Raw genomic sequence first — 26095 nt, 5'->3', positions numbered from 1 at the left:
TCACTTCTAGCCACTCATCTTCCCATCGACACGCAACCTTATACCTAAACAACAAGGTGAGAGCATGCAGGGGGATAGCACACCGAAAGACCTGATGCTCACAACATGCCTCTTTGGCTGCTCGATCTGCCCTTCCATTCCCCAGAATTCACACCTGCCCTGGTACCCAGCAGAAAGACACCTCCTTCCCCAGACTGTAGTTGGATGAGGGTGTCCTGAACTGTCTGGGTTATTTTATCTGCTGGGTACAAATGTTGGATAGAGTAAAGGACACTCAGACAATCTAACACTGGGAGAATGTCTCATCTGCTCCAGTGCCTGCAAGATCACATATAATTCTGCATCAAAGATCGTAAATTCTGGAGGCAGTTTGACCTTGAGGACACAATCCGGGAAAATGACAGAGCAACCAACGGAATCACCCTGTTTAGACCCATCCTTAAAAACAGCTACATGGTTGTGATGCTCAGATAAAATGGCAGAAAATATCGCAGTAAGAATGGAAGTGGGAGTGCTATCTCTCCTGTACCACACCAAATCTAAAATCACTCTGGGCTGCTCCAGTAACCATGGTGGCAGATGGTTAAAACCCTGAATTTGGCATTGGACTGGCACCATACCAAGTGACTCCAGCACACACTTCATGCAGATCCCAAATGGCATCATGGCTTTTGGACGGTTGGAAAAAAGGTGCTCCAGATGTGGATGAAAAACAGTGCAGTGTGCACGTGAAGTAGGAGCTGTGAGGAACTTAAATGCTTGGCTCACCAGGAGGAGCTGGCACTGGATGGTAAGTGGCAGTTCTCCCACCTCAGAACAGAGGCTGGGTATGGGAATGGTCCGATAAGTACCTGTGGCCAGCCGAATCCTCTCATGGTGGCCAGTGTCAATGATCTGCAAATAAGAGGACCTCGCTGACCCATACACCATACACCGTGCACTTGTAGTCCAGCCGTGAATGCACAAAAGCCCAATAAAACTGGAGGAGATGGGTCCTGTCTGCTCCCCAAGACCTGTGGCTAAGGCACTTGAGGACGTTCAGCACCTTCAGAAATCTGGCTTTCAGATCTTGTAGGTGTGGCAACCATGACAATCTGGAGTCAAAAATAAGGCCCAGAAACCACACTGTGTCTCTGAAATGTAGGATGGTGTCCCCCACCTTCAATACAGGCAAATTAAAAAGATGATGAGAATGATTGAAATGAACACATATACACACATCAGCAGAAAACCGAAAACCTGTCTTGGCAGCCCACTCTTCTAACCACTGCACTGTAAGTTGCAACTGACAGCTTGCCGTTGCAACACTGGAGGAGGAACAGAAAACAGCAAAATCAGCCACAAATATGGAGCATGGTACAGGACTCCTTACCACAGATGTAATACTGCTGATGGCTATGGCAAAGAAGGTAACACTTAAACATTGCCCTGAGGGACACCAGTCTCCTGCTCAAATCGGTCAGAGAGTGTGGCACCAACTCGGGTCCAAAAAAACCGCTGAGACAGGAAAGACCAAATGAAAATGGGGAGGTGCCCACAAAGCCCCACTGAAGCAGTTGCGCAAGTATATAGTGTCTCCAGGTATTATCATATGCCTTACTTATATTGAAGAAAATGCCAATACAGTGATGCTGATGGAGGAAAGCCTGCTGAATAGCTGCCTATAGGAGGGTCAGGTTGCCTACAGCGGACTGATATCAGTGGAATCCACATTGAGGATGGCTAAGGAGTTGTCTGGTCTCTAACAACCAGAATAGATGCTGGTTAACCATTCACTCCATGGTCTTTCCTATAGAGCTCGTTAGGGCAATGTTCCGATAACTACTCAGACATGTGCGGTCCTTTTCTGGTTTGAGGAGAGGGATCAGAATTCCCTCCCTCCATGAGTTGAGTTAGTTGCCTGTCTGCCATATTAGATTAAAACATTTGAGGAGGATTTCTTGGGACGCCGCTGGCAAATGTTGAAGCATGCATGACCGGGTGCAGTGTCATGAGTCTCAGCCAGTGCTGATTCGAGCTCCCACATGGAGAAAGGAGAATTGTAGGCCTCAGAACCATTGGACCTGAAGTCCAACTTTTCCCTCTCCGCAGTTGTATGATAGTGACAAAACACTGGATTCTGGCTTGCATTGGGAGTAGTTTGTGCAAAATGCTCGGCCAGCATCTGAGCAATGTCTCTGGTTGTTGTTTGGAGGCACCCCTGTTTCAGTACTGTTGCTATACGTAAATGGCTGCATGCACTGAAAATCCTCTGTATGGCTTCCCATACTTTTGTGGAACAAGTGGGACAGTTGATGGAATCCAGGAACTCCTGCCATGACAGTTTTTTGCTCTCTTTAATGACACGACGAGCCTTGGCTCTAGCGATTCAAAAGGCGGTGAGATTGTCCACTGTTGGGCGGCATTTAAACTGCTGAAGAGCTGCACGCCTGCCCCAGATAGACTCTTTCGTCCACCAAGGTACAGGTTGCCACTTAAGGGGGCTGAGAGACTTTGGTATAGACAGGTCAGCAGCATGATGGATCACACGTGTGATGTGATCCACCCATTCCTGGATGCTGTTACAGCATTCAAAGACAGCCAACCGACTGAACAGTGGCCAGTTAGCCCTGCCAATCATCCATATTGGCAGCTTCTGTTCCAGCAACACACCATCCAGGAGGTGAATGCGGATGGGGAAGTGATCACTGGAATGAAGGTTGTCAATGATCTCCCAGTGAACAGAGTCGGTGAAGGCTGGAGAGCAGAGAGATTTATGGCTGAGAATGAACCAGTAGCAGCACAGAAATGAATGGGAGTACCAGTGTTGAGGATGCACAACACTTGAGATGTCAGGAGGCTCTCCAAAACTCAACCTCGAGGGCAAGTAGATGTTGAGCCCCATAGGACATGATGGGCATCAAAGTCTCCCAGGAGGAGAAATGGTCGGGGGAGTTGTTCCATAAGATCTGTGAGAGCCTCAAAGGCTACTGCATCCAGAGGAAGTAAATAAAGGGAGAAAACTCTAAGCCACCAATGTGAATGAATTTTAGCTGCAATTGCTTGCAGGTCAGTATCCAGGGGGAGAGCAGAGGAGTGGTGCCCATTATTGACAAACACAGCAACCGCCTCCTTTGGCTCTTTCCCCAGTCAGGTCATCCTTGCAACACAGTGTATAGCGCTGTTGTGCAGGGACATCAGATGCCTTGAAATGTGTTCCCTGCAAACACAAGCGCAGAGGGCATTGCTGTGCTAGGACTTTCAGTTCCTCCACGTGCATCCTGAATCCATTCATGTTCCACTATCAGGGGGGTATTAGTACTTCCATCCTGACTTTCTGATGGGGAGGGGAGCCTACAATTGGTAGAGGCTCAGTTTTGGAGTGAGATGGTTGCCCCAGTCCGACATCAAGCTCCATAACCTCTAAAGAAGAATCGAGAGAGGGACATCAGAGAGGATGATGTCGACATCATCAGGCTGTTTTCTGCACAATTCCACTAGTGTTGGACGTTTTGCTTTGGATTATTTTTCCCTGGGTAGACTTTGCAGGCACAACTGCGGTTGAGGGTACAGCAACATTGGACAGTGTACCAGATGGAACCTTCGGAGGGGCGGGGAGCTCCACAGTGTCAGCAACCACACCTTTTTCTGAAGTTCTTGGGGAAGGGACAGGCTGAGAAATGACTGCAGCAGCGCAAGTGCAGGGACACATGCAGGTACTAATGCCGAAACTAGCAGCCTCCATTTGTGTATCAGTATCAGCTTTCCGCATGGGCTGTTTAGCAACTGAAGTGAAGGAGGTGGCAAAACATGGGGGCAGCATAGCTATTTACACTTTTTTTGCCTCATATAGGGGATGCATTTCATAGTTTTAAGCTCCTGTATCTTCTGTTCTTCCAGATACATTCTGCAGTCCCGACTCCAGAGGGGTGAGGTCCAGAGCAATTTACACACTTCAATGGAGGCCTCACCACACTTGCCACAAGTAGCTCCTCCAAGGCACCCAAGAGTAGTATGCCCAAAGTGCTGGCATTTGAAACACTACATTGGGTTCAGTACATAAGGCCACACACTTAAGCGAAGGAAACCTGCCTTAATGTGCTTAGGGAGTTTTGTGCTATTAAAAGTCAGGGTAAAGGAGTCAGACTTAACAAGAAGCCCATCCACCCTCTTCATGATATTTTGCATGTCAGCTACTCCTGCTGAAGCCCACTCATCTTTCAGTTCCTCTTTGGGAATGTTCACCAGATCCCTGCACATCACAACACCTTTTCTGTAATTCAAGGTGGTGTGCAGCTCAGTTTTGATGGCATATACCCCAAGGGATTGCACATTCTGTAGATTCTTAGCTTGTTGGGAACTACCAGTTTCCACCAACAGCATCCCATAACACAATCTATTAACAGATTTCAAACTACCAGCAATGCCCTCGAGCCCTTGGTGAATATAGAAAGGTGAAACTTTCTTGAAGCTGCCCTCTTTCTTTTTAATGATTGAAAACACATTCTGACCGCTAGTGTGTGTTCTGTTACTAGTCATGATACCCTGAGATTTCACTCCTGAGCCAGGAGTACTGGCTACATGTGCCCTCTTGTTGGATTGGTTGTTGGTACCTACCAGTGGCCGACTCTTTCCGCTGCGAGGAGGAAGAGAAGATTTCAAAGGACCCAATTCAGTCCCACGAGCAGCTAGGGAACTAGAAGTCCACCTAGACAGAGCCCCGCGTGCCTAGGTAAACCTTATACAATTGAGGTGCGGCAGGTTCCACAGAGGTTGCCTGCTAATGACTGTTCCAACTCAATGGCCATGCATCTCATCAGCATGCTGCACACCTTCAGATTGAGGGTTTTTTTTATAGAGGTTTTTTCCATCCTCATGATCCGGGCAGTCAAGCCAAGATCCCCATTCCCTGAGACACACAACGTTCCATCGCCACACCGCATGGTGGTCACTGAAGCATGCCCAGAGCTTACAGTGACAGGGACTGGTGGTGCTTCTATTAGTCCACAGCTCAGGAACCCCAGGGTCTCCAAGCCCATACCCGGCAAATGAATGCCGAGCCCCTGGGAGCTATTGGACTGGGAGTCAGACCTGCAATATTGCATTTTATGTGCAAAATTAAACATCTCTGTCTCATGTGGTCCATTGTAGTTTTTTCAGTAGCTCCGTGGTGCTCTTCTACATATCAAACAAAGCTGTGACCGTTCACGCTGCTCTTTGCATATGTCTGTATTCCCTGTTAAACCTATCTGTTATGCATCTCATTTACTTGAGCAGTATTCTGGGCTGGGTCACATTAGTCCTTAGTAAGCAGTCTCCTTCATGGACTGACTGCATATTTCCAGCATCCTATCAATGAAGCGAAGTCTGTCACCTGATTTTTCTGCTGTTAAGCCTATGTGATCATTGCATTTAATATCCACACAAATTGTCATGCTCTCATACTAGTATGTTTTGCCTGAATCTAATTGTGATTCATAGTGTTGCAGTCGTAGGGTACTACTTTACTGCATTTTGTGAAGTGGACGTTCATTTGAAACTCCAATTAATCATACATTTCTTAATAAACACTGGTATGAAACACATGCTACTCACCATGTACGGAAGGTACTGAATGGCAGATAGGCAAACTGAAAAAATACTGGCAGATAGTATTAGCTATCATACTAAGTCCTTCATGAGTCACAGACAATACAAAACACACACACATTCACACATGTGTAATTCACACACATGTGGCAAATATCTACATTTACATCTACACCTCTCTCTGTGTGGTTGAAAATATATTGTGTATTGGTGTCACTTCCCCCATTCCCTGTTCCTGCAGGAAGTAATATAATGGTTGACTGTTGTAGGCACAGAAACTCATGGAGCTTTAAACAGTAGTCCACACTGTGATGCAGAATGCCTCTCTTGCAGCATTTGCCACTTGATTTGGTATCTTCATGCCTCTTTCTTGGTTAATAAATGAACCTAAAACAAAATGTGCTTGAATCTTCTCTATTTCCTGTCTCAACACTATCTGGTACAGATCCCAGATTGAAAACCAGTATTCAAGTATTTGTCAAATGAGTGTTTTGTAAGCTACTTCCTTCATTGAAGGACTACATTTCCTGGGGATTCATCCAGTGAATTTCAGTGTGGCATCTTACCTGCGATTAATTTTATGTGGTTGTTCCAGTTCAAATTGCTTCATATACATGCTCATAGATATTTTATGGAAGTAACTCCTTTCAGTGTCTCTTCAATTGTGTAACCATACCATGAAGGGTCTTTCTGTCTATGTACTCATATTTGTTTATGTTGAGGGTCATTAGCCACTATATGCAGCAAGTGTTGACACTCAGCATGTTGCTACAATTTTCCAGCTTTGCAACTTCTCTGTACACAACAGAATCATCCACAAAAAGGCTCATGGGACTTCCACTGTTATCTTCCAGGTCATTTATACAATGGCCGGCAAAAATTGCAACAGCAAAAAATTAATATAGATTAATGAAATTCTGGGATTACATTTGTCTGGATAATGTATTTAGGTGATTAACATTGCAAGATCACTGGCTAATGTAAGTGCAAGAGAAGACATTGCAAATGTGAAATGCTGGTACATTAATAATCAATGTAACTGCCAGAATGTTCAATGCAAGCATGCAAACATTGTGTCATACAGGTGACAAATGTCAGTCTGTGGGTTGGAGTTCCATGCCTGTTGCACTTGGTTGGTCAACACAGGGATAGTTCATGCCATTTGTGAATTACACCTGAGTTACTGCCTGAAGGTGTCCGATATGTGCTTGACTGAAAACAGAACCGGCGATCGAGCAGGCCAAGCCAATGTATTGACAATCTGTAGAATATGTTGGATTACAATAGTGATATGTGGGGAAGTATTAGCTTGTTGGAAAACACCTCCTGGAATGCTCTTCATAAATGGCAGCATGAAAGATCAAATCACCAGATGGATGTACAAATCTGACAACCACGAGTGCCCGTGCTGTCATACAAAATCGGACCCTAGACCATAACTCCAGGTGTAGGTCCAATGTGTCAACCATGCAGAAAGATTGGTTTCAGGCCCTCAACTGCCCTCCTTCTTACCAACACGCAACCATCACTGGCACCGTGACAGAATCAGCTTTCATCAGAAAACATAACAGACCTGTACCCTGCCCTCCAATGAGCTCTTGCAAATGTGTGAAATTGCAAATGGCAGAGGTTTGGGGTCAGTGGAATCAGCCATCTGGCTGAGAGTTGCTTCTGGAGTAACTGATTTGAAACAGTTTGTTGTGTCACTATGGTGACAATTGCTGCTCAGATTGATACTGCAGATGCGGTGCGATTCACCAAAGTGATATGCCAAATGAGATGATCTCACCTCTTGGTAGTGTCAAATGGCTGTCCAGAGCCCAGTCTCCTTATGACTCTACATTCTTGTGACCTCTGCTGACAGCACTCATGTGCAGCGGCTACATTTCTGCAGAGTCTCTCTGCATGATTGCAGAAGGAACATCCAGCTTCTTACATCCCTATTACACAACCAAATTTGCTGAGATTGATTTTTTGAACAGACCTCTTATTATCCATAGTTCATCTGGCAACACTCTTGGTGTGAGTGCTGGCTAGTTATTGAATGGTCCCCAATGTTGATAGAATGTTTTATCATGGACTGCTTGGTCCCTCTTTTCTTCACCCCAGTTTTGGAAGCATCTGAAACCCGATGCAGAACAGCTGTTTCTCACCGACATTCCTCGGTCATGCAGATCCTGTTCATAGTTCAAATAGAGTAGCTTCCTCCCCTTCATTGTCCAAGTAGAAATACACATTTGCTAAACATGTAATGTTACCCACCTGTTGTATTTGGTAACTCAGTTGAATCTTTTTTGGCCATTTCATCAGGGCCTTGACCGGCATGTCTGGAGAACACTGATGGTTGCCTGCTGAAGTCATGCTTATTTGTAATCCATTGGTCTCCTGAATATATGGACTGTGGGAGACATGAACTTCTTGTATTCTGGTTCCTGTCCATGTAAGAGAGGGCTTTTACACTGTGTAATTGCAGCTATGGTGATACAGATATTTTGAAGCACCTGGTGTCTCCACTAAACAATATCAGTATAACCCCACTCAAGTCCAAATCTGAAAGCTGGGTCATCAGTGAAACACAACATTTAGCACTGAAAAGCATGTTTATTAAGAACACCAGCATATAGGCAGAACAGAACTGATCTCCTGGGTGGGGATCACAGTTATTGATACAAACACTAAATGTTCCAGAATGCTAGTCAATTTTGAATCGGCAACCCACAGCGTGCCAAACTGTGACTGCACCAGAGCTTACCACAATTTTGTGAAAAGTAATAGTCCTATAGCACTCCCTGTGAGTTGTGTCTGAAGTTTCTTTTATGTCTGAAGACTGTATTTTCTTCATCAGGCAGGAGAGTGGAACTTTAGTGAAGCTAAGTAACACAGCATCTACCTGGGCACATTTATCTACTGCTTTCTCGGTCTTGAGGTTGAACAGAGTGAGCTGTATTTGCATGATCATTGTTTTTGGAACCCATGTGTGTCCATACAGAGGAGATTTTTGGCTTCCAGAAATGTCATAATACACAAGCATAAAAATATTCCAAAATTCTACAACAAATTGATGTCAAAGATATAGGCCTATAGTTTTATGCATCTGTTTGAGAACCCTAGTAGACTACAGGAATTACCTGTGCTTTCTTGCAATTATTAGAAACTCTTTGCTCCTCCAGGGAGCTACAATATATTGCAGCTAGAAAAGGAGAAGTTATTTTGCATACTCTACAGAGAGTCAAACTGTATCCTGCCAGATCCAGTGGCCTTTCCTCTGCTGATAGACTTCTGTTGTTTTTCTATCCTGTGGCCACTTAATTCAATACCTGTGATTTTGTAATTTGTGTGATTATTTAAAAGAGGTACTACAATGTGATCTTCCTGTGTGAAACAGTTTAGGAAAAAGATATTTAGTATGTTGGCCTTTTCTGTGTCATTCTCTGTTTCAGTTCCATGATGGTCACAGAGTGTCTGAGCAGATGGCTTTTATCCATTTACTGATTTAACATAAGTCTAAAACATCTTAGGAATTTATGTCAAGTTGGTAGACAGAATTGTTTTTTGGAATTCATTGAACACTTCATGCACAATGCTTCCTGTGTTGATTTTGACTTCATTTATTTTTTTTGTTTGTCAGTGAGGCTTTGGCTAAGTTAAACTTGCAGTAAAGTTTTCTTTCCTATTTTAGCAGCTAACACAGTTGTCAAACCACAGTGTCTTTTTCCATCCCTGACAATGTTACTCAGCACATACCTGTCTGGAGCTTGTTGCACAATACTCTACAACATTGTCCATTGATACTCAGCAGTGTCAGTGCTGGAGATTAAATTTTCACGTTGACCCATCAAATAATCTGAAATCTGTTTCTTGCCACTCTTGCTTTGCTAAGCAGTAAGTTCATCTTGCCAATAATTCTGAACACATCGTGTATCATTAAAATCATCTATCGATCTAACATGTAACTATGCAAACATGTTGTGCCTAGTGACCAGGTGTAACAAAGAGTGAAATTAATGTTTACAATGAGGGAACAGTGAAGTAAATAATGCATTAAACACCAAACTGATGGGAGTACGCATTCTGACCTATCCGTAATACAACAGTGTAGCTTGGGACATACGTTTAGGCATTAGCTGATCAATTGGCAAAACATGTTATCGATGGTTCAAATCCATCATCATTCAAAAATTTTTGCACTAATATGATACATTAATCCATAAGCACATGCCATGTTTTACCACATTCAGACAGGAAAATGACACTGTTACTTATATTGTGCCCTGTGCACACTGCACTGGTATACTGCCTGAATGTAGTCTTTGCTCCCTGTTGTGATATTCTTCTCACAGGAGTATACTGTCATGCTCAGGAATGGTATCCAGACAGGTGACACCTGTCTACAAAGGCATTCCGCAGTCTTGCAATATGTTTAAGGACAACAGGTGAGATTCAAAAAGTACTGCCTGTCTGAGAGATGACTATAAGATCAGCTGAAAATGAAGAGGCCATCCTAGATACAGCTCACGCTAGTCCACCCACAAGTACAAGGGCAGTTGCACAACATTCGAATACCGACCAGTCATCCGTATAGCAAATACTGTATTCACATAAATATTGCCCATACTACCTACAGCTGGACCAATAGCTCCAGGGGTAGGGTTTCAGAGCTAAAATGAATTTCTGTCAGTGGCTGTTAGAAAATCTGGAAAACGATGCATCACACATCTCATTCTCAGATGAATCACAAATCCAAAATAGTGGAACCATCAGTTGCCAAAACATGCGCTGTTGGAGTACTCATGGGGTGCAACAGGCTGAACATGATGGGGAGTGAATATTTTGTGTGCAATCTTGGATGATCTCCTCACTGGCCCAAATTTCTTTGGGGCCATTTGATGGGCACACACTGCCTGCACTTTCTGTGTCAGGGGCTGTCACTGCTGCTGGAGGATGCGCCATTGCAAGATTATTTAACGATGTAGTTTCAACAGGGTGGAGCTCCACTGATTTGACTTTACCTGTTTGTAACTATCTGAATAGGCAACTTCTGGGAAAATGAATAGGAAGAGGAGGACCTGTTGCTTGGCCTGCCAGATACCATATGGAACTCCATTAGATATCTTCCTGTGGGGTCATTCGAAACAAATAGTTTACACTCAAGTGCCAGAAAACCTCAACCACCTCAAGCAATTCATCTCAGAAATCTGCAGATCAGTAATAACATAAATGCTTTGACCCATGAGAAGATCTGCACAAGAGAGGCACAGTTGTGCTTAAACTGAAATGGTCATCACTTTGAGGATTTGCTGGCATGATAAACGTTGTCAGTGCAGTTCTGTTCCTCCTATTTCTGTTCCCTTATGTGTCCTGCTTGCTGACAGATTGGCCACAGACACTTCCATTCATATACAATTTGCATAAAAAAATAAATGGAATCCTAGCCTCAGATTCAAGTGTCACTCCTCACACACGAGACTTCTCCGCAAAGATCGGACTGCCCAATTGGATAAATAAAAAATCTATTCACCAAGCAGCAGCAGAAGAACACATGTGTAAAAGGTATTGCAGTTTGCAAGGTTTTGGAGCCATTGGCTCCTTCTTCTGGCAGAAAATCTGAAAGGGAAGGAAGAGGGATGAAGAAAAGGACTGGTGAGGCTTAGGAAAAGGAGTCAAGTTTGTAAACCTTACCCCAGGTCACAGGAGACTTACCACAGAGTCAGATGGTCTGCCAAAAGAATAGTCCTAGCTTTAGTGAATTAAAGTGGAAAACTTCAAAGACAATTTTCTCAAAAATTTTTTAGTGTTATCAATGAACTGCTATGGTCATCTGATATTAGAGTTCAGAACTACATATACTATGAACATAAAAATTACAAATATCTGATTGCTATATGTCTTCCTTGTGAGTTGAAAAGTTCAGGTCTGTTCGTCACCTGCAGGTCTAAGGTGTTACGGTTCTCAAGTTAACTGCTCGAAGTAAGTTTTGGATAAGGCATTTAGAACACTGTCACAGGATTCACAGTCCCTACTACCCATCCTAATCACATGAGTCTTCCAATCTTTAGCTGCTAAGTTGAAATCTCCACCTGAAACTGTACCATCATCAGGAAATTATACAAAATATTCTGCAAGTTTCGCAACTACTGCTACTGAGGTAGGAAATCTATAAATGCACCTGAAACTGTAACATCATCAGGAAATTACACAAAATATTCTGCAAGTTTTGCCCCTACTGCTGCTGAGGTAGGAAATATATAAATGCATCTGACGACTAGTTTTAACACTTTTTATCTTTGCACAGATTATTTCACATTCTGAATCTTTATTAATCTCACTAGATATTATCATATTTTTTTTATTGCTGTAAACGTGCTTCCACTACCAGTGTTAATCTCACTAGATATTATCATATTTTTTTTATTGCTGTAAACGTGCTTCCACTACCAGTGTTAAACCTATCTTTCCTATATGCATTCCAGTTTGAATTTAGCATTTCATTGCTATTGGCATCTGATTTCAGCAAGTTTTCTGTCGCTAGTACGTTGTGTGCACCATTGAGGTTTGTAAGTGTCTCTGTGTATTAAGGCTCGACTGCAGAACTGTACCTGAGGTGAACAGTGATCTTTGCTGGAGGTGAGCAGTGATCTCCGCTGGGGTGGATAATGGGTGGGGGACAGAAGAAGTGGAGGGTGGGGAGATATGCAGGGTAGGGGTAATGGAAGATGCTAGTGTTGAGTGTGGGAGGATGCAGGAACCTGGTGGTGAAAGTATAGTGGGCCACTTGGTGTAGCGTAAGGAAGCTGCACTCAGACTATGGGGCAGGGGGAGAGGGGAGAAGTAGAGAAGGGGAAGGACTACGCAGGCATATTGATTGGACAGAGGGTGTGTGAAGTGCTGTGGTTCTCAAGCACGGTATCCTGATACTGCACCAAATAGCCCACTGTCTTGGCTACCCCAGCAAAGACTGAAAATTCCCTCAGATGCAGCCACTCCGGTCTTGGTGCCCAGAGACAACAGTGACAGTGTGTGTGTGTGTGTGTGTGTGTGTGTGTGTGTGTTTTGTATGTTGTATGGCCATAAGAATATTTTGTGAGAAAAGCACACTTTTGGTTTTACATGACTGAACTTTTTGGAATTTATGCTGGTTCCCTTGGAAAAAGTTATTCTGTAGAGATACTTTATTACGTTTGAGCTCAGAATACATTCTGAAACTCTTCGGCAGGTGTGTCCCAATGATACTGAATTTTTGCTACTTTTGTTGTCATGCCTTCTTTTGATGACTGGGCTCAGATTTCTCTCACTTATTATTTTGTCTTCGCAATGTCCCCATTTCGAAAAATTGCTTTTGCATCTCTGAAAACAATGGCCACAAACCACAACCATTCCACTTGATGAAATTGACTGCTATTTTTTATGTAGGACAACTCACACACACTCTCTGCTGCTTTGATACCATTTTGTTTCTCCCAGGAAGTGGTCAAGCATGTCTCATCTATAGCTGCTTTGCTGCCACTTTGTTTCTACTGTGAAGTGGTTATGTCTCTCTCATCCATAGCTGTAAATTAATAGAGAAATTGATTTTTAAATATGGAAATATTGCCAACAAATCCATTTTGTGAGTTTTTTGGTCATCCTTCAATAAATGTGACACCTATCTGCCAGAAAGCTTTCTCATAGTGCTCCATCCAAAATATACAAACCATTGTCTTCTGAAATGGCCAAGCTGTTGGGTACTCTATGTACCTTTAATCACTGATTTCTGAATAAAATATTGACAGATTCTTGTTGCTTTTATTTGTTCTTGCTGTTTTGTAACATGGGCCACCATCAGCAGCAGCACCAGCAGTACCGTTTTTTTTTTTTTTTTTTTTTTTTTCTGTTGAAAATGAAGTAACTGATTCATTACAAACTTTCTGCAGTGTTGGATCATTTTTCTTTAAGAATAAACATTCATAAAGGCACAGTATTTAATTTTATCTGTTTGAATGGGTCACACATGGCTACTTTATAAACCAATGTGAACAAAACTGTTCCAGAGATAAAGTTGGCAGTTGACTCATGCAATCACAGGTGAGTTAAAACATCATGAGCACCTGCTTACCAATGCATTGCTCCATCTTTGGAATGTCGTACAGCAGCGATTCTGCACATTGGGGATTTGATAAGTCTTTTGTAAGTTTCCAGAAATGTGCATCACTAGAAATCTGTGCCCAGGTCACAAAATTCTGATATATTATGGACCAGCCGTTTATCTCCACAAAGCTGGCATCCCATAATGTCCCAAACGTGTTCCATCAGGTTCATATCAGGTGAATTTGGTGGCTTAGACATTGATTTAGGAACCAGATTTTAAATTGTAAGACATTTCCAGGGGAAGATGTGAACTCTGACCACAATCTATTGGTTATGACCTGTAGATTATAACTGAAGAAACTGCAAAAAGGTGGGAATTTAAGGAGATGGGACCTGGATAAACTGACTAAACCAGAGGTTGTACAGAGTTTCAGGGAGAGCATAAGGGAACAATTGACAGGAATGGGGAAAGAAATACAGTAGAAGAAGAATGGGTAGCTTTGAGGAATGAAATAGTGAAGGCAGCAGAGGAACAAGTAGGTAAAACGACGAGGTAACAGAAGAAATATTGAACTTAATTGATGAAAGGAGAAAATATAAAAATGCAGTAAATGAAGCAGGCAAAAAGGAATACAAACGTCTCAAAAATGAGATCGACAGGAAGTGCAAAATGGTTAAGCAGGGATGGCTAGAGGACAAATGTAAGGATGTAGAGGCTTATCTCACTAGGGGTAAGACAGATACTGCCTACAGGAAAATTAAAGAGACCTTTTGAGAAAAGAGGACCACTTGCATGAATATCAATAGCTCAGATGGAAACCCAGTTCTAAGCAAAGAAGGGAAAGCAGAAAGGTGGAAGGAGTATATAGAGGGTCTATACAGGGGCGATGTTCTTGAAGACAATATTATGGAAATGGAAGAGAAGGTAGATGAAAATGAAATGGGAGATATGATACTGCGTCGAAACAAGGCCCAGGGAGTAGACAACATTCCATTAGAACTACTGACAGCCTTGGGGGAGCCAGGCCTAACAAAACTCTACCATCTGGTGAGTAAGATGTATGAGAGAGGCGAAATTCCCTCAGACTTCAAGAAGAATGTAGTAATTCCAATCCCAAAGAAAGAAGGTGTTGACAGATGTGAAAATTACCGAACTATCAGTTTAATAAGTCACAGCTGCAAAATACTAACACGAATTCTTTACAGACAAATGGAAAAACTGGTAGAAGTTGGCCTCGAGGAAGATCAGTTTGGATTCCGTAGAAATGTTGGAACACGTGCGGCAATACTGACCCTACGACTTATCTTAGAAAATACACTCCTGGAAATGGAAAAAAGAACACATTGACACCGGTGTGTCAGACCCACCATACTTGCTCCGGACACTGCGAGAGGGCTGTACAAGCAATGATCACACGCACGGCACAGCGGACACACCAGGAACCGCGGTGTTGGCCGTCAAATGGCGCTAGCTGCGCAGCATTTGTGCACCGCCGCCGTCAGTGTCAGCCAGTTTGCCGTGGCATATGGAGCTCCATCGTAGTCTTTAACACTGGTAGCATGCCGCGACAGCATGGACGTGAACCGTATGTGCAGTTGACGCACTTTGAGTAAGGGCGTATAGTGGGCATGCGGGTGGCCGGGTGGACGTACCGCCGAATTGCTCAACACGTGGGGCTTGAGGTCTCCACAGTACATCGATGTTGTCGCCAGTGGTCGGCGGAAGGTGCACGTGCCCGTCGACCTGGGACCGGACTGCATCAACGCACGGATGCACGCCAAGACCGTAGGATCCTACGCAGTGCCGTAGGGGACCACACCGCCACTTCCCAGCAAATTAGGGACACTGTTGCTCCTGGGGTATCAGCGAGGACCATTCGCAACCGTCTCCATGAAGCTGGGCTAAGGTCCCGCACACCGTTAGGCCGTCTTCCGCTCACGCCCCAACATCGTGCAGCCCGCCTCCAGTGGTGTCGCGACAGGCGTGAATGGAGGGACGAATGGAGACGAGTCGTCTTCAGCGATGAGAGTCGCTTCTGCCTTGGTGCCAATGATGGTCGTATTTGTGTTTGGTGCCATGCAGGTGAGCACCACAATCAGGACTGCATACGACCGAGGCACACAGGGCCAACACCCGGCATCATGGTGTGGGGAGCGATCTCCTACACTGGCCGTACACCACTGGTGATCATCGAGGGGACACTGAATAGTGCACGGTACATCCAAACCGTCATCGAACCCATCGTTCTACCATTCCTAGACCGGCAAGGGAACTTGCTGTTCCAAAAGGACAATGCACGTCCGCATGTATCCCGTGCCACCCAACGTGCTCTAGAAGGTGTAAGTCAACTACCCTGGCCAGCAAGATCTCCGGATCTGTCCCACATTGAGCATGTTTGGGACTGGATGAAGCGTCGTCTCACGCGGTCTGCACGTCCAGCACGAACGCTGGTCCAACTGAGGCGCCAGGTGGAAATGGCATGGCAAGCCGTTCCACAGGACTACATCCAGCATCTCTACGATCGTCTCCATGGGAGAATAGCAGCCTGCATTGCTGCGAAAGGTGGATATACACTGTACTAGTGCCGCCATTGTGCATGCTCTGTTGGCTGTGTCTATGTGCCTGTGGTTCTGTCAGTGTGATCATGTGATGTATCTGACCCCAGGAATGTGTCAATAAAGTTTCCCCTTCCTGGGACAATGAATTCACGGTGTTCTTATTTCAATTTCCAGGAGTGTAGATTAAGGAAAGGCAAACCTACATTCCTAGCATTTGTAGACTTAGAGAAAGCATTTGATAATGTTGCTGGAATACTCTCTTTCAAATTCTGAAGGTGGCAGGGGTAAAATACAGGGAGCGAAAGGATATTTTCAATTTGTACAGAAACCAGATGGCAGTTATAAGAGTCGAGGGGCATGAAAGGAAAGCAATGGTTGGGAAGGGAGTGAGACAGGGTTGTAGCCTCTCCCTGATGCTATTCAATCTGTATATTGAGCAAGCAGTAAAGGAAACAAAAGAAAAGTTCAGAGTAGGTATTAAAATCCATGGAGAAGAAATAAAAACTTTGAGGTTTGCCGATGAGATTGTAATTCTGTCAGAGACAGCAAAGGACTTGGAAGAGCAGTTGAACGGAATGGACAGTATCTTGAAAGGAGGGTATAAGATGAACATCAACAAAAGCAAAATGGGGATAATGGAATGTAGTCAAATTAAGTCGGGTGATGCTGAGGGAATTAGATTAGGAAATGAGACACTTAATGTAGTAAAGGAGGTTTGCTATTTGGGGAGCAAAATAACTAATGATGGTCGAAGTAGAGAGGATATAAAATGTAGACTGGCAATGGCAAGGAAAGTGTTTCTGAAGAATAGAAATTTGTTAACATCGAGTATTGATTTAAGTGTCAGGAAGTCTTTTCTGAAAGTATTTGTATGGAGTGTAGCCATGTATGGAAGTGAAGCATGGACGATAAATAGTTTAGACAAGAAGAGAATAGAAACTTTCGAAATGTGGTGCTACAGAAGAATGCAGAAGATTAGATGGGTAGATCACATAACTAATGAGGAGGTATTGAACAGAATTGGGGAGAAGAGGAATTTGTGGGCACAACTTGACTAGAAGAAGGGATCGGTTGGTAGGACATGTTCTGAGGCATCAAGGGATCACCAATTTGGTACTGGAGGGCAGTGTGGAGGGTAAAAATCGTAGAGGTAGACCAAGAGATGAATACACTAAGCAGATTCAGAGGGATATAGGCTGCAGTAGGTACTGGGAGATGAAGAAACTTGCACAGGATAGAGTAGCATGGAGAGCTGCATCAAACCAGTCTCAGGACTGAAGACCACAACAACAACAACACAGACATTGATGTGAGTTCACTATCAAGCTTCTCAAATCACAGTAGCACAATTGTGGCCTTGTGACACAGGAAGTTATCCCACTGGAAAAAACCATCACCATTGGGGAAACCATCGAGTATGAAGGCACCCAAATAATCCGTAGTATTTGTGTAGCCCACAGCTGTCAATGTGTCTTCAGTGACCATTATACGGCCAACGGAAAACTGAGTGAACGTGTCATGCAACACAATACTGCCCCCACTGGCCTGCATCTGTGGTATGGTGAATGCTTTGGGCAGTCGCTGATCTGGACGATGACCTACTCGGACATGACTGTTGACCTTCTTTAATGAGAAGTGCGATTCATCTGACTGGGCAATGCGATTTCCTTGATCTGTGTTCCATACTAAAATATGTCGAGCCCATTGCAATCGTAATTGAGGACATAGTTGGGTCTGTATGGGAACAGGTAGGGGTCGTCTGCTGCAGAGCCTCACATTTGACAGTGTGCACTAAACGGTGTTCTCCAAAATACTTGTACTGCTGTCATTGTACTATGTTATCATATTTGCCAGAGATCACCCCTTATCCTGCTTTACAGAACAGGTGAGCCTCCAACTGAATGTTGTGTGATGAGGTGTAGATGTTTGACAATGTGGCACCTACTGATACCTTACCATCCTTCAGTCACTTTTCATAAATGCTTGTGACAGTAGCACACCAACAGCTGACCAACTTTGCTGTTTCAAAGGTCCTCATTTCTAGATGGTGGGCCATAACAATCTGATCATTATTAATATACCTAAAAACAAAGATGATGTGACTTACCAAATGAAAGTGCTGGCAGGTCGACAGACACACAAACGAACACAAACATACACACAAAATTCAAGCTTTCGCAACAAACTGTTGCCTCATCAGGAAAGAGGGAAGGAGAGGGAAAGACGAAAGGATGTGGGTTTTAAGGGAGAGGGTAAGGAGTCATTCCAGTCCCGGGAGCGGAAAGACTTACCTTATGGGGAAAAAAGGACGGGTATACACTCGCACACACACACATATCCATCCACACATATATGTGTGGATGGATATGTGTGTGTGTGCGAGTGTATACCCGTCCTTTTTTCCCCCATAAGGTAAGTCTTTCCGCTCCCGGGACTGGAATGACTCCTTACCCTCTCCCTTAAAACCCACATCCTTTCGTCTTTCCCTCTCCTTCCCTCTTTCCTGATGAGGCAACAGTTTGTTGCGAAAGCTTGAATTTTGTGTGTATGTTTGTGTTCGTTTGTGTGTCTGTCGACCTGCCAGCACTTTCATTTGGTAAGTCACATCATCTTTGTTTTTAGGTATATTTTTCCTTCAGGGAATGTTTCCTTCTATTATAACCTGATCATTATTAATGTTGGTTATATTAGTGGATTTCTCCATTTGTGGTTTTTATCATCGCTAAATTTTTTCTCCAATCACCTCTGCTCCATTTTACTGCATCACATGCCCGCATCTGCGCCAGGTTTCATTCAGTCTTGCCTGAGCAATGGTTGTAATGATTTGACTTATCAGTATATGTTACGGTGTAACAAGCACCAACTCAACAAAAATTATATTTTATTGAGATAAATTTTATTCTTGCATAAAATCAAGAAATAAATATGCAACTCAGGTTTCAGAAATCTTAGCACACATATAAAACATGGATCTTGTATGTATTAACACTTGTCAGTTTCAGATACACTTGATAATGGTCTAATACAAAGGCCAAAACTGGTTGTGTGGACATTTTAATTAATCTGCTGGAGCGGCCTTTCGTTAATTGAACAACAGTTGTGGAATCAGCATCATCCAAATGGAGAATCTAACAAAAAACATGGATCTATTACCAAGAAGCTCACCTAGAAGTTGAAAGAAAAACAAAATATGAAAGGAAGGGCCTTTATAACTGTAATGAATGATCTTTATTTGTCCCATCTACAAATTCCTAGCTGTATATGAATTTATCAATCTCATGCGAAAGTACCAGCACAAATTAATACAAACAAAAGAGGCACAAATATGCAGTCTGTGGAAACTTGATTTTTATTTTCCCCAAGGGTGTAGCCTTTAACGTTGTACTACACTAAGAAACTTTCTGAAACAATGGAAAATCCACCTGGTTTCAGCTACCGGGGACTGTGATTTTGTGTGTGTGTGTGTGTGTGTGTGTGTGTGTGTGTGTGTGCGTGTGTGTGTGGTGTCTAGTTTTGACAAAGGCCTTGTTGGCCAAAAGCTCATTTTGTGACAGTCTTTTTGTTGTGCCTGTCTGTGACCCAGCAACTCCACAGTATGGTGAGTAGCCACTATCATTTTCATAATATTAAAAGAAACTTCCTTGTTGCTCCCATATAGTTAGTACTTGGACAGATCCTTATTTCTTATTATCAGCTTTTAAATTTTCATTAGTAATTTCTTCCACCATTGTTAATCTTGTTTTTCCTTCATTGTCTTAAGCTACTTGTTGTATTAATTTTCCTCATTTAAACGTGTGTTGCAGGTGGAGGCAGCAATCTCACACCCATCCTACGATGATGAAACAGTGGACAGTGACCTCGCACTGCTCCGATTGCCCTTTGCTATAAGGCCCAGTCGCTACCAAGGGTTAGCCTGTCTTCCTGAACAGGGGCAAATCCTTCCTGCTGTTGGCTCAAAGTGTACAGTGATTGGCTGGGGGAAAGCCCAGGCTCATGATCCATTTGGAACAGATCTGCTGCATGAGGTCCAGGTGAGCAGTATTACAGTGGAAGAGCCATTACCTTGATTTTCTATTGTTTTAAACAGTTAGATTTTTTAGTTTTTCTTCTGAAAATAGTGAATTTTCATGTGTTTTTTATAACATTGTTAATAATGAAAAGATATCGAACTTCAAGTGATGTGGTTAATAAATAGGCCTACGGTGTCACAATTTTTCTGCTGCCATTTTTAATGGTTACTGTTAAAAGCAGATGAGGATATTGTTTTAAGTACTTCATATAAGAAAACAAACAGAACACTGAATTATTAATATGTAGAAACTTAGTGCAATTAGAACTGATCTCACATTCACTCACAAAATAAGTAAAACTCCTATTGGGTTAATAGCATTTCCTATCACACTAAAAAGCTGTAATATTCTTATTTATATGCATAGTACATCAATCTTATAATTTCTCAGACAAATTAATACAGTCCACTACTAGGCTCTCAATAATATTGGTCTGCACCTACATCTACATCTACATCTACATCTTTACTCCACAATTCACAACAAATTGCCTGGCAGAGGGTTCATCGAAGTATCTTTAAGCTACTTCTCTATAGTTCCACTCTCAAACAGCGTGCAAGAAAAATGAACACACAGATCTTTCCATGTTCATTTGTCCCTATGTGGATGTGCACCAACAAAATATTTTCACACTCTGAGGAGAAAGTTGATGAAATTTCATGAAAAGTCCTGCTGCAGCAAGAAGTCTTTGTTTTTGTTGTCTCCCCTGCGTGCTGTGTGGTTCTTTGGTGAAAACATGGGCAAGGAACAGATGCTTTTCATGAAGAGTAAATTCAGATATTAATTTATTGTACATCTAAATAAAATAGTAAAAATAATGCATAACATTGTTGCTGTGTAAGCAGTGTCAGTTGCTAACAGTAGATTTGAATGTATAAATACGTCACTCTTCAATACAATGTCTGTTCAGAAGATGTTGAGCTCTGGCCACTATGAAAGTCTGTAAATGTTATTCAACTGGAAAACATGCAAAATAGGGCTCAGTGTATGGATGTTCGAACTTAATGACTGCATTATGAAAAGGATCGTTGCTGCTCACCATATAGCGGAGATGCTGAGTCGCAGATAGATGTGATGAAAAGACTGGGCCAAACAGGTTTTCATCAGAATTAGACAACATACACACACACTCTCACACAAGCACAACTCACACACCATGACTACAGCCTCTGGCAGCCAAGGCTACACTTAAGTACACCCACCACTGGAGCTCCGGAGCAAGGATTCTTGCATCTCATTGGTAGTAGTGTAATCAGCGGTAGCTGTAGGGAATGTGGCAGTGTAAGTGGCAGTGCATATATTTGAAAATGTGGCCAAATGGATTGTGCCCCAGACCGGAGTTTTACTGATGGCCACCTCATTTGTGTATCATATCCATGGCACTCTCTCCCTTATTTCACAATAATACAAAAAGAGCTACCCCTCTTTGTACTTTGTTGATGTCCTCCATCAGTTCTGTCTGATATGGATCATACACCACTCAGCAATACTCCAGATGACGGCAGACAAGCATAGTGCAAGCAGTCTCTTTAGTGGAGCTGTTACATTTTCCAAGTGTTCTGCCAATAAATCACAGCCTTTGGTTTGCTTTCCCCACAACATTATTTGTGTGATTGTTCCAATTTGAGTTATTCTTAATTGCAATCCCTAAGTATTTGCTTGATTTACAGCTTTTAGATTTATGTGATTTATCAGATAACTGAAATTTTGAGGGTTCTTTCAGTGCTCATGAAGACGACTTCATACTTTTCATTACTTTAAGTTGACTGCCACTTTTTGCACCAATTTACTGTTTGTTTTGATCATCTGATGACTTTACAAGATTGCAAATGACATAACACTGTCTTGGGGAACATCAAATATTATTGAGTAATGGTTGAACTGTGTAAGCATTCACTTGAGCACGAACAACTGTTACAATTCTGCACTGCATTGATAATGACCTGACACAGGTCGAAATCTGATCTGCGTTTTGACTATAAATTTCATATTAAAGCAACTTAATTCTATGACTGATTGCTGCTCTATCTAACCCAAATATTATTTTGTTTTACTCAATGACTGTCTGTTATTTATTATGAACTATGACTTTTCTGACAGGAAATTAGGAATCCAGTCACACAATTGAGATGACACTCCATAGGGACGCAATTTATTTAGAAGCTGCTTGTGAGGTATGGTGTTAAAAGCCTTCTGGAAATCTAAAGCTATGGAATCAGTTTGATGTCCCCTTTTGATAGCATTCACTAATTCATGAGAATAAAGAGCTAGTTGTGTTTTACAAGAAAGATATTTTCTGAATCCATGTTGGCTATTTGTGAATAAATCATTTTCTTTGAAGTGATTTGTAATGTTCAAGCACATTCTTATTGCAAATTGATATTAGTGATATGGGTCTGTAATTCAGCAGATTACTCCTATTTCCTTTCTTAGGTATCGGTGTGACTTGTGCAAATTCCCAGACTTCATGAATGGGTCTTTCTACAAGCGAGCAGCTGTGTAGGTTTGCTAAGAATGGAGCCATTGTTTCAGCATGGTCTGAAAGGAGTCTGACTGGCATACAATCTGGACTGGAGGCCTTGACTTTCTTAAGTGTTTTGAGATGCTTTGCTACACTGAGGATATCTACTTCTAAGTTACTCATACTGGTAGCTCTCAATTTGAGTCCTGGAATGTTTACTTCACCTTCTTTTGTGAAGGAATTTCAGAAAACCGTGTTTTGTAACTCTGCTTTAGTGGCACTGTCATCAATAACATCACCATTATTATTGTGCAGTGAAGGTATTTGTTAAATCTTCAAATTTAACACATATTTCAGACAACACAACAACACAAATAAGTCACTGAGTAAGTTGACCTGTGTACAAGTTGGCATTCGATTAAACACTGAGTCTCAGTCTAGCGGCCGCTTAGGTGGCGCAGCTGCTGCATGGCTGGCAGACAGCACCGCATGTAGAGGACGTGCGTAATTGCACGGCGGCACTTTGAATAATCGGTGAGTCACAACAGTATTGATAGTGTCTTGCCACTGGTGTACTTCACATGCAACCAGAAGCTCTTCAGGTTGTCTGCCAGATTTCGAGACAGTTTTGTTATGGAAACTATTAAAAGCATTTTGCGTTATAGTAAAAGCATTTTGCTTTATAGTAGTTCACACAAAATTTTGAGCTTTCATAAAACTTTGCCAGTTTCTAGAGATTTTCCATTCTCTCTCTCTCTCTCTCTCTCTCTTTTTTTTTTTTTTTTTTAAGGAGATTTTCCAATACCCCCCCATTTTTTTTTTAGTAAGCAATGTTCTCTCCTCTTTTGTGCACCATGGGGAATCAGTACCATATCTTTTTTTAAATTTATTGGTATATATCTCTCAATTACCACTGACATTATTTCTTTAAATTTAATCCACATCTAGCATATGCTCACATAGATTGTAAGAAATGGAGATTGTCTCTTAGGAATGTGTCAAGTGAATGTTTATCTGCTCTTTTAAATAGATGTATTTGTGTTTATTTTTGGTGGGTTTGGATGTTAGATGGTATCCAGTCTAGTTACAACCACTAATCCTTGTTAGGATTATTTGTTGCTTAGATGCCAAGTATATTTTTGCAACCATTTATACTTCAAGTGGGCTCCTGAACTACTCGTTCAAAGTAATTTTCTGAGAAAGCATTTAGTATGATTTTCAATGACGTTTGTTGCCTACCACTACTTTAAACATGTATTTTAGCCAATATATTGAGGGTAGATTGAAGTCACACCAATTGTAATTGTATGTGTGGGGTACCAATTTGAAATGACACTCAAATTTTCTTTGAACTGTTAAGCAACTGTATCATCTGAGTCAGGGGAACAGTAAAAGACCGAGCGAGGTGGCGCAGTGGTTAGACACTGGACTCGCATTCGGGAGGACGACGGTTCAATCCCACGTCCGGCCATCCTGATTTAGGGTTTCCGTGATTTCCCTAAATCAATCCAGGCAAATGCCGGGATGGTTCCTCTGAAAGGGCACGGCTGACTTCCTTCCCCATCCTTCCCTAATTCGATGAGACCGATGACCACGCTGTCTGGTCTCCTTCCCCACACAACCAACCAACAGTAAAAGGAACCAATTATTAATTTGTTCCAGTTATAATCCCTACCCATACTAACACACTACAACGTAAACTACTTCTGACAGCAATAAACACCCCACCACCAACTGTATTTAATCTGTCCTCTCAGAACAGGGTTAGGTCCTTGTAAAAATTTCGGCTGAATTTTTTTCAGCTGTAGTGAGCTTTCCATACCTTAATGATTCAGTGCTTTCTATTAGCACTTGGAGCTCTGGTTATTTTCCAACACAGGTGCGACAGTGCTACAGGTAGTGAGCTGTGCCTTCATCTTGCAAGCAAGGCTGGCAGTAGGTATTACTTCAGCTATGCAGCTGAAACCGGAGAGAATCTCTTCTGATCCAAAGCAACACACTGACATGAGGCACCAGCCACAGCCACCTGCATCTTGTTCTCTTCATGGCATCTGGAAGCTCCTATTACACTTCTGAAATAACTTCTCCCAGTATGCACACAGATTGCACACTGAATTCCTTACCCTTCTTTGCAGCCATATCCCTAAGGAGCCCCATTACATGCCTAACATTGGAGCTCCCAACTACCAGTAATCCCACCCACTGTGAACACCCAGACCTTGCAGGCCAAGATGATTCCTCTGGAACAGGGCAGGTAACTTCATCTAGCTCAGGGACTTCATCACGTGCAGGTAGTGCCCAAAATTTGTTTGCCAGACAAACTGAGGAGCCCCTCTGATTGTAATCAGGTGATTACAGAATTGGTAAAAACTTCCAAATAATTTTGAGAAAGATGTGTACTAAAGAATTGTTGTACAAAAGTAGAATAATAACATTTATTCATTCATATGTAATGGTAATTTGTTACAAAATGGTTATTCTACTAAGACTCTCAGGAATCTGTTCATGGAACACTTCGTATAACATTTGGAAATTGGAAAATATCACGAATTGTGATACTGTGATTTTTACAATACATTTTATTGTATCAGTCATCACATTCTGCAAGAGCTGTTTATGTTAAATATATTCTTAGTTACATTCCTAATTTAGTTCTTATTTTCGGAAAAGTGTGCGCAAAGTTACGCTTAGTAATTCCAGAAATTCACTGTGGGATGTCATATCAGCTGTATGATGATAAATTACAAGGGGCATTCTACTGATTCTTTCTTTGATGTCATCATTCTTTAATATTACAGTGACCCATAGAAGACCTCCAAATACCTTTTTGAGCTAGTTTTTATGTGAATACATTTGACAAATCTATAGAAATACCCAGAGCACATTCTCTTGTAGTGTAATGCTTGAAGGAGTGTTTATAAACACTGATATATATCTGTTTGTGTAGACGTTTATTTATTTATTTAAGTTCTGCTGTTTTTTAAGAATAGTGTGTGGCTTTTTTTTTAAAAAGAAAAGAAAAGAAAGCTTTGAAGCCTGGTACAGAGAAGGCCCTACCATTTTGAACAAGGTTATACTTCAGTTGTTTGTAACATACTTTAGAAAGATGCTGTTGAGAAGGATACAACTTGCACATAGAAGACTGCAACAAAAACAAATGGTAGAGGTATCAAGTTGAAATTTATGTTGAGTACTAAGGAGTGCAGTCCCTTGGTGGTGTAAACGTTCCAGGTAAATACAGTCAAAAGATAGGGCCATATACGTCACATATTTTCATACTTACAAACTCAGTGATCAAAACCTATAAATGATTGTTGGTCCTATTGGTGTAGTGGTAAAGTGTGTGCTTGGAAAGAAATGGGAGCATACAGGG

The 26095-nt window shown here is 42.2% G+C and overlaps 1 protein-coding gene across 1 annotated transcript in view; it reads left to right on the top strand.

The window, feature by feature from the left end:
- The window catches only part of LOC126100994 (vitamin K-dependent protein C-like), a 107157-nt gene that overhangs the window by 62304 nt on the left and 18758 nt on the right, over positions 1-26095 (top strand). Inside the window, exon 5 of the mRNA XM_049911661.1 lies at positions 19995-20222. Within this exon, the coding sequence (XP_049767618.1) occupies positions 19995-20222 (228 nt within the window). The remainder of the gene's footprint in view (positions 1-19994; positions 20223-26095) is intronic.

Source organism: Schistocerca cancellata, chromosome 9, assembly GCF_023864275.1.
Source record: "Schistocerca cancellata isolate TAMUIC-IGC-003103 chromosome 9, iqSchCanc2.1, whole genome shotgun sequence".
NCBI lineage: Eukaryota > Metazoa > Arthropoda > Insecta > Orthoptera > Acrididae > Schistocerca > Schistocerca cancellata.
This window is presented reverse-complemented; position numbering and strand designations above follow the sequence as displayed.